The sequence below is a fragment of the Sinohyriopsis cumingii genome, chromosome 9 (assembly GCF_028554795.1).
Source record: "Sinohyriopsis cumingii isolate HCF-2022 chromosome 9, ASM2855479v2, whole genome shotgun sequence".
NCBI classification, from domain to species: Eukaryota; Metazoa; Mollusca; class Bivalvia; order Unionida; family Unionidae; genus Sinohyriopsis; species Sinohyriopsis cumingii.
Genome location: NC_142969.1, coordinates 62,553,039 through 62,563,664, shown reverse-complemented (window position 1 = coordinate 62,563,664; position 10,626 = coordinate 62,553,039). Strand labels below are relative to the sequence as shown.

The 10,626-nt window shown below is 33.8% G+C and overlaps 1 protein-coding gene across 1 annotated transcript in view; it reads right to left on the bottom strand.

Moving 5' to 3' along the window:
* Positions 1-481: 481 nt before the first annotated feature.
* The window catches only part of LOC149791913 (uncharacterized), a 98,746-nt gene continuing 88,601 nt past the window's right edge, over positions 482-10,626 (bottom strand). The window contains exon 2 of the mRNA XM_089970427.1: positions 482-9,997. Coding sequence (XP_089826553.1) covers positions 9,699-9,997 — 299 coding nt within the window. The 3' untranslated portion in view covers positions 482-9,698. The remainder of the gene's footprint in view (positions 9,998-10,626) is intronic.

Below are 10,626 nucleotides of genomic sequence, written 5' to 3'. Positions count from 1 at the left end.
AATGTCGCTCTAACGAGAGTTGAAAATTGTGGACATCTCTCTGTCTATCGAAGGTCTTACGCAAACTGTCAATTCCAGCATTGTGTGCACTTCTTGAGCCTATCGCTTTACATGTAACATAAAGTAAAGAAAACGTCAGGTAGATAGGAAAATTTAAATATCAGTAAAGAAAGACTAAGGTGGATAGCTTCATTCAAACATAAGTATAAACAGAGTCGGTGGAAAGTGTCATTTAAGCATCAGTCAAGAAAAAGTCAGGTGGATGGAATAATACATAACATAAGGAAAGAAAATGTCAGGTGGATGGAATAATTTAAACATAAGTAAAGAAAGCGTCAGATGGAAAGCATAATCTAAAAATAAGTAAAAACAATGTCAGGTGGATATCATAATTAAAATATAAGGAAAGAAAGACTCAGGTAAGATAAATCTGTTTTTGCATTACAATAGTCTATGGATATAGAATTAAACAAAGACTATGTTTGTTTCATGAACTTTTATTGTATAAATTCTCGTTCCTTTTTGTATAATGTTTATACGATAAAGTGAAATAAAAGAAAATGTAATATTTTTAAAACTTGTTATGACTCTTGAATGCTTTATATATTTTGCATATATGCATCCAAGAAAGATATACTACCGTGATAATGAGATGCCCCCTAACACTGAATACAATCTGTATTTATTTATGTGTGTGAATTCGAGACTTCGGACTTTGCAACTGCTTCAAGATAAAAAGATTCTAGTTCTGTGCAATGTATCATATAAGTGATATTCATATATAAAATAATAGAATTTTGAACAAATATCGTTCGTCTTTACTGAATATACGAAGTTGGAATTTCTACATGGTTCCCAAAGTTTAAACTCGAATAATAATTGAGGAATCAGAGGGATTGTATTACATTAAAGTAATTTATCTAACATTTCATCCCGTTGGCATGAACGTTTGACAATGACACAGTTAAATGAAAAACAGTCATAATGCCAGATTACAGAAATAGACTTTAAGCTGTATGATACATTCATGAAATCTGCCTACCTCAGTATGTGTGCGTATGTTAAACTTTTACTGTTTTGCATGTTAATGCATTTTCATAAATATCTCGCGACATACAAAACATAGTCAGCATGTTGCAAATGACTAATATCGTAATATAAAACTAAATTCATTGGTGACCCTGTAACTAAAATTGGTTTGGAATTTTTCACATCTCTAAACACAAATGAGTACAAAGATATACCACGTGACTTGAAACATGTATGCATTGACGATACCGTAAATAGCAAAATTTAAACGTTTTTCAAAAACAAATATTCAAAATGTGTTTTCAATGTGAACGTTGTAGATCTAGTAGAATCTGCTTTGAGGTAAGAGAAAGCTTTGTGTAACATGATACTAATTCTTGTAAGGGTTTTCCTAAAATTAATTTTAAGACTGCAATATCAGTGAATCAGAAAGTAAGAATTAATGATACACACAGGAGCATTTACCCATTTTAATTCATTGATTTATAATTTCAGTTGCCAAAAAGCAGTCCCTATCATAGTCGTTCTTTTTGCGTTTCAAACCTAACGGAAGTTGGGCACTAATACGGCATCCATATTTGGGTTGTAGTGTATACTTTTCACACAACATGAGTAATATAGTTTACTGTGGTTCCTTCGAGTCTGGAAATTTCCATAACGTTGAGTAAGACCGCTCGGGTGGCCTAGTGGTTAGAGCGTCCGCCTCGGATGCGGAAGGTCACGGATTCGAATCCCGGCCGAATCATACCAAAGACATTAATAAAGGTATTAACAGCTGCCTCGCCTGGCGCCCAGCATTAAGGAGTTAGTGTTATGACGGGTCGTTCTGGTTTCAGGATAATGTGACTGGGTGGGACGTATTGCTACATGTCTGCGGTATGATGTCCCAGTGCTAGACATCCCTATAAACTGTCACACTGCAGACATCGTAGCGATATGACTTAAAAATTGTTCAAGCTACGTTAAAAATCCAAATCACACACACACACACCCCCACACCCACACACACACACCCACACACACATATCCGTTGAGTTGTAAATGCATATTTTGCCCCTTTCTATTTTTTGGGGTAATATTAGAATTAGACATTGCACACATTGAGTTCAGGCGACAAAGTGTTTACCTTCTCTATCTCTGTACGTATCGCATCCACCCCCTCACTGGAAAGGGGCTCTTCCAGCATTCGGAAAATTACGGTGAGCGGGTTCCTCGGTAACAATGAAAACTTTCGCTTCGTTTAAAACGCAGACAGGATGACAAATGTTAATGACTGCTTGGTGGCAATCAAGTTAGAAATTATAAATCAATGAATGAAAGGAGTAAGGTATGAATATTTTTATGGTCCTTGATGGTATTTTTTTTTTCTTTCGTTTTTTCTTTCTTTTCTAAAATCAGTAGTGGGTACAAGCTGTCCAAACTCTAAGATGAAATAAAATATGTTTCTTCATTGTCTATAATATTTTGGTAAAATTACTGATTCACCTCTTAATTATTTTTTGTTCTCTACAGAGCAGTCTATATCACACGTAGACAAAAATAGCAAATATAGAGTACACAAATAGTATACACAATATCTTTCTCAATGGAAAAAAAGTAAAACTGTCATGCATTTCAACAATGTTATATATAATTTGGCATTTGTTATTGAAAAAATTAATTTGAATCATTTAAGGCATGGACTTTTATGTAGCAAATACAAATTGGAAAGTGCAGATTAACATCAGAATGCAAAGAGGTTGCCAATATAAAATTGTTCAATGCTGACGGCAGGTTATACCTTCGCAGATTAGAAACAAAAAATAGCTGGAGAAATCCAATGAAAAACTCCAAGAGTTCGACTCCAAAATGAACAATATAGGGATTTCAAAAAGTGAATCTTGAGGGAAAAGCACCTAATGTTATATAACCAAATTTTATGTAAAACGTGTATACAAATTGTTACAAGTTAATTTTTTGAGGCAGCAATGTATATACAGTGATAATATAAACACACAGAAATATCTTAAATAAGCTTTCTTTTGGCAGTAAAGTTGTATTTTGTCACACATTAAATGTATAGTGAACGCTTACGAAAGACATCTTTCAAATTTATTAAAAGTACCCAAATATTACATATAGTACGCCTTAAATTACCCCACGTGACATCTAGTAATTTTAAAATTACTTTAAATACCTATATCACAATTATCAGTTTTAAATTACCCCATGTGACATTTAGTATTCTTTAGATTAGCTATGTGACATTTGGCTCTCTTTGAATTACCAATGTGACATCTAATTCTTTTCAAATTACCATAAATGGCATTTATTACTCATTCAATTGACCACATATGATTATCTAGTGCTCTTTAAATTACTCAATGTGTCATTTAGTACTCTAAAAATTACTCCATGTTTCAGTTAGTACTCTTACAATTACTCCATTTTGTGATCTAGTACTCCTTAAATTACTCCATGTACCATATACTCTGTTCATTTTTATTTTACTCCGATTGAAAGTTAGTACTCTTTAAATTACCCTCTGTGAAATCTATTACTCTTTACATTACTCAGCATGACATATGGTACTCATTAAACTATCCCCTGTGACATTTAGTACTTTTTAAATTACTCTATATGACATCTAACACTCTTTGAAGTACTCAATATAACATATAGGACTCTTTAAATTAATATATGTGACATCTAGCACTTTTTGAAGTACTCAGTATAACATCTATGACTCTTTAAATTAATCTATGTGACATCTAGTACTCTTTCAATTACCGCATGTGACACGTACTATCCTATGACCAGGAAAATTAGCATGCGGCAAAAATAGAGAAAAAAGACACTGGGTAATTAAAAATGAGGTGGACAAGGCCAGCATTAATACATTGGCATACACATCATGATACACAGCAAATAAATAACAAAGGAACAATAATTATTCACTATTTGCCATCCAGGACAAGTATGCTATCTACGGCATTAAGAAAAATTTTGGAGAAAATAGTCCATATTTGTAAATGAAAGTCTACACAGAAAATGACAACAAAACAACAGGTCTAGGCGTACGCAGTATGTTGTAAATACAAGTTTCGACTTATTACAATATTTTATTTATTACATTTTTGTAAATGTAATAACTACAAATTGACTGAAGCAGACGCTTGCAAGGCAGTGAATGTACAATGGAGTCGATATTAAACCTAACATAAATTGTAATTTCTGAAGTAGAATTAACATAAAATAAAGCTTGCACTATAGTCACAAATTGCCTGATCTGCAACACTGAAAATGTGGTCAGATTAAAAAAATACATTGACCTCAGCATTGAACACGTGCTCAAATTTCAAAATTGGCTAACATCCAGCCAGTGCCAGATTAAGGCCTTCCACGGGCCTAAGCATAGTATGGTACCCCACCCCCATGTGAAACAAAATAAAAACAATATTAAAAGCTAAAAAGGTGGGAAAATACAAGTGTTGCCATCATTCCAAATCAAAATACTCGTACATGCAGATAGAAATGGTCATCTATAATTCATTAAATTTAATCATCAACAATTTTGTAAAAATCTGGTGCCCTAAGCACGTGCTTGGTGCGCTTAATGGGTAATCCGGCACTGCCTCCGACACTGAACACGTGCTCACGTTTCAAAACCTTTTTTGCTATATAGTTTATTATAACCAAAGTTGAAAACATGAGCATTTACCACTGGCTTGGTATTTGTATATCTGCATACATGCATAATTTTAAACTAAAGGGACATTATTTATAAAATATTTGAGTTCTCATAATGACTTAAGTAGTTGTTCTCTGTTAGGTTAGCGATCATGTTGTCTCGAGTAGAAAAGAAGTTCCTCATATTCTATAAGAAACCTTTATGTCATGTCAGTTAAAAATGGTTACTGGAATATTAAGCTACTTATAAAAAGGCAAAAAGCAACCGTTTGAGCAAACTTTCGACAATAAACAATTATAACCTCTTCTTGTCTGGTCAAATGCACTTGTTAAATTTTAAACATGTATTGGCTAAGTAAATTAACGTACCAAGGAGACGTCTTAAAGTTTAGTTGATATTTAACATCAGCTTCAGAATAGTATCTATGATTCCCAGGACTCTACCAATATTGAATAAATATTCAATGTACCGATATTGAAAACATACTTATTTATTGTACCGATAATGAGGGTGTGCTCAACAGACACTATGAACTTCTGACAGTGACAGGTGTAAGGTGAAAATGTTTGCATTTGCAACATACACAACGCTGTGAATGCTGGCGTACCTCTATATTATTTTTGTGTAATGTTGCTGAACTTTCTTTGGATATTATACTTACAGAAATTGCACATGTTCTAAACACACAGCTAACTAAAATACCTAATCGCATGTGCCCAAAAAATCAGCCTGAATTAGTAACAAGTACGCTATCCTTAGCAGTTATTGAAACAAGAAAAAGGAAATTTGACAGACTGGACAATAACAGCTTCTGAAAGTGAATGAATGAATTATCAAATATATCAAATGTAAAATATTTATTGTCTCTTTTTGACAATTTAGCTCTGAACTTAACATTTTGGTAAAATAACGATAATAAGATTTTTCAACATGGATCCCATATTATCCTTATTTGATATTTGATATTCACAATTTCGCTTTAGTACCAACTAGATATCGTAAGAAGTCTTTTGGTGAAACTGAAAAAAGTCTCTTGATGAGACCACCATGACCTTTGTGGCAGTCATCTTAGAAATTGAATTGGCATCATATTCATTTGCGACCTACTTGACGTTGTAAGAAGTCTTTCCGTTAACGCCTCATGCTGATATAACAATTGTTTCCATCAAAAGATAATATATTTTAAGATGGCAACGGTGCGGACATGTTGATTGTCTGAATGAGAGAGTTTGGACCAGCAAGACAAAAAAAAAAAAAAAAAACCTAGTGATAATACCATACATTCAGGAGAGTGGTGATCACAAGATGTTTCAATAATGGTTTCTGTAGCGCCAAAGTGGATATCAGAACGACACCTTTTTCATAACGGACCAAATAGACATCAGAAGAGGTATTCCAATTGAATGATGTCTTTCTGTTCAGAAGGCATAACAATAACAAGGTTTTTAAGGTAGTTAATGGTCATTTTGGGATTACGATCGGCACCATATTCATTTAGGACTGGGTACCATAAAAAGTCATTTAGTTAAAACTTCGCGCTCATTAGGAACCCACTAGACTAAAACGTCTTCTGGTGAAAACATCGAATACAATGCGACTTTCCCTTCAAAAAGAGAGCAAGATTTAGGCTTTTAAAGATGACGATTGTGATGGGCATTTTCGAGATCAGATCGGCACCCTTTTTATTTAGAATCAACTAGACACCATGGGAACATTTTTAGCGTACATCCCATATTGATATTAACATCTACTCCGTTTTTTTTATATAAAGGTTGATCACTAATGCGACTATACTCATTATCCGAGCAGTACCAATTTTATCTAGGACCAACTGGACCATGGGATAGATAGGTGTGCAGACTAAACTCATTATCCGAGCAGTACCAATTTTATCTAGGACCAACTGGACCATGGGATAGATAGGTGTGCATAGTTTCATGACAATCCTGCAAGTAGTTTATGTCAAGTAGCGATAACACATTTGTGCTCACGGACGACGGACAATTGGCCATGCCATGTGCCCTTCTGGTATATAACCAGTACAGTTAGGACACACGATATCAAGATTTCCGAGATGGCCGCTGTGGCAATCATATCGGATATCAGATTGGCACTTTTTTCATTTAGGACCAACTGGACATTGTAAGATATCTTCTAGCGGTAACCCAGGAGCAATATTATCTTTCATTCAAGAGATGTAACGTAACAACTTCAAGATGACCATTTTATCGGGATATTGAATGTTAGATCTACCACGTTTTCATTTAGGAGTAACCTAACATTATAGTAAGTCTTGTCGTGCAAACCCTGTGTCGATTTGACCATCCATTCGTGAGAAGCAATGATATCTATATTTTCAATATATCTGCTCTAACGGCTGTATTGGATTTTCATTTACTCCCTACCAGACATCATAAGAAGTCTATCACTGAGAAGCTCATGTTAATATAATGATCATCCAGTCAGGAGGTTTAGCAATGACAAGATCTTTTAGAGGGCCACTGTGGCGGCCACATTGAAGCGATGTCATATGATAAAAGGGTTGCAAAGTTTCATGGCAATCATCTAAGTAATTAGGAGGAGAGTGATAGCAAACTTGTCACGGAAGGACTGACTACAGACGGGGGATGGACATCCATCCCATTAACGCCTCCAGTCTATGATCAGTGAAGTAAAGAAGAAACAACTTTATAATGGTTGAAATATACCGACATATAATTATCTTTACTAAATGAAAGAAATTACGAGAGAATGAAACACGTATAAATTATGATGTATAGAGCATTGATGTCAAATGAAATTATTACAAGCAACAGTAAGTCGACTGCGTTTTAATTTAATACATTTAACGATATAATATTATCGGTTGACGACATCGTAAATACAACACATAAATGTATATATTGCAAATTTCTTCCGAATTCACTATTTAATTAAAAAAATGACTCCAGAAACTCTTTATTACACTGACATTTTTAAATTCATGCAAAATAATTTTGTAAAACGTATCGTCAGACTACATAATAAATATGTAAACATTCTCGTGCTGATGGGTGCATTGGCAACATATATTTATATATGATAACAAAACAGCAATTAACATTGACTAAAACTATTTTATATCATTAATATTTTAGTGTCGGGACCTGTATATCCAGACATGAGGTGAACACGTCAAAGAGGAATAGTAAAAAATCGATCTAACGTTTCCCAAATTATACTGAGCATCAAACGGATCGTAGTATATGTACCACAACAATCTAGCATATGTGTTATAAACGATATAAACTGCTGGTCATGAAAATTCTAAATATAATTTAAACAGACATGCACAATTCTATAATTGCATCAAAAAATTATATCTTGAGCAAATACATTATTGTGTATGTATGTACGAATAGATGTAACCGCCATATTATGAACCTAAATGCATCTCTAGGAATGATCTTGTGATCGATAGTTTAAATTTTCCTTTCATAGATGGTAATGTCAAACGTATAAAAGGATTACGTCGAAGACGATCAGGACGCAACTTAAAAATATAAAACAATTAAAAATATTATTACTTTTGTTATTGGTTTGGGAGCTGAATGAGATCATCAAAGAAAGAAAAAAATCCAGTTATTTTGTTCATCCGATTGGACAGGTGTTTGGACTGCCAACGGTTTAAGCTATATATCAAATATACTCTTTTCTTTGGGACAATGGCGTAGTAAAACGTTCTCCTTTCCAGAAACTGTTTTGTATTATGTCACGTGGACAATTAACTCTTCAAATACACACAACATAATAACCTTTGTTAAAGGGGAATTGATAATTTGATCGGCACGCTCTACCCAAAACTTCATTTATAATATTATATACGCACAAGAAAAAGAAAGAAAACGATGGGTCCTTAACATATGTATATATTCTCAGCATGGTTTTTATTAATGTTTTCTATATTCATGGTGTTTGTTTTTGTAATCATATCATTATATGTTTTTTATCTTATAGGTGTTGTCTAATGTTGTAAAGCGCTTAGAGCTTCTAAAGATTAGGCGCTATACAAAGTCCTCATTATTATTATTATTATTATTATTATATATATATATATATATATATATATATATATATATATATATATATATATATATATATATATATATATATATATATATATATAGAGAGAGAGAGAGAGAGAGAGAGAGAGAGAGAGAGAGAGAGAGAAATGTTCCTACACACATTAAAATTCATTACATTGTAAGCACAAAACCACATTCTGACATGATAGTTCTAGATCCTACTGAAAATAACTACCAATGCCTGCAGAATATACCGATTCATACAGTATGTACCGATTCATGCAGCATATACCTAAACAAAATTATGATTGCACAACAAAATATGAACATTTCTTTTATGTGGCTATTATTGTCGGTGTTGTTTACCTGCATTGACGATAAAAAGAGGATATCTGCCAATGTATTTTTGCTATATGCTGATTAATACCTATGGTTTTTGGCGGAAGTTTAGAATCGATATGCAAAGTCAAAGTGTTTCGTATATTTAAACACCATCTGCTGCAACAAGATACCATAGTCTACTTAAATGAGAAGAAACGAGAGAGAGAGAGAGAGAGAGAGAAAATGAGAGAAGTATATACAGATGTAATGGTGTTAAACGTTTTGTATACATGTATTTGGTCTTTGATTATTCTAAAACCTACAACAACAACAAAATTACCAACGAATTCTCGTTTCAAGGTCATGACGTTTTAGTTCCAGTATTGAAATGGAAATTCTCGTTTTTTTCGGGTATGCTACAACAGAGATGTGGCTAAATTTATAGCACTTTTTCTGGTCATGTTTCTTTTTCGCCAGCATATTAAGAAATCCGGAAGTTCACGTGCATGCAAGGTACAACTGTGGACACGACCTTGGTATTTTTTTGTTTCTTCTGGCAAAACACTACATGAAGTTTGCTCGCCAATTAGGTAGCAATAAGATGTAAACTTTCCTCAACTGGCTGGCTGTTCTGAGGAGGATGAGGATGAGGATGAGGAAGGTGGTTTAGTCTTTTGTTGTTCACGACTTTGTTCGTTTAGTTCTTTTATGGCCTGCAGTTCTTTCTTCTCTTTCATCCTCCTATTTTGAAACCAGATCTTTATTTGTCTCTCTGTAAGACATAACATGTGGGAAAGTTCTATCCTGCGCCTTCTTGTTAGATATCGATTGAATTTGAATTCCTTTTCGAGTTCAAGAGTTTGGAACCTAGTGTACGTTTGCCTTCCTCTTCGTCTCTGATTTGAATTGGGACCTGCAATTAAAATGAAGAAACAATGTATGAAGACGATATACTGGATGTAACGTGATACAGGAGTTCATATTTCAGCATATTTTCCTTAGAAAAAATAACCACACCATAATCAGTAAATTAATACAAGTTAAATGCCTCCGAAAAGACCCATGGGCTTCATTCTCAGTTTGGACATTGACAATGGGACAAATACATTTTCAATGACTATTTTGAAATCAGCTTTGAAATCTCTCATATCTATTTGTCAAACGGTGTCGAAGTTGGTCGCAATTTTCAGTCTTAATTGACCGTAAATGCACTATTTATTGTTGTTGATTTATTTCGAGGTGTATAATTTATAATTTTGTACGTATATACATCTACATCGGTATAGCTTAAATTTCTTGTATTCCTGCTGTGTCGTGTAAACCTGCTCGAGGCCACACAAAAAATTGAGAAAGATTTCGGACATAAATCATGAAATGCGTTCCACATGAGGGAACAATTTCTAGCAAGTCGATGGCTGTGGTGGACCAATATTTTTCCTGAATAATGGGACATTTTCCATTTACCGCCAGCGACGGCAATATAGATTCATGTTTCATAATGGCTCACATCCCATTTACCAACATCAAAACAAATATGGGCGC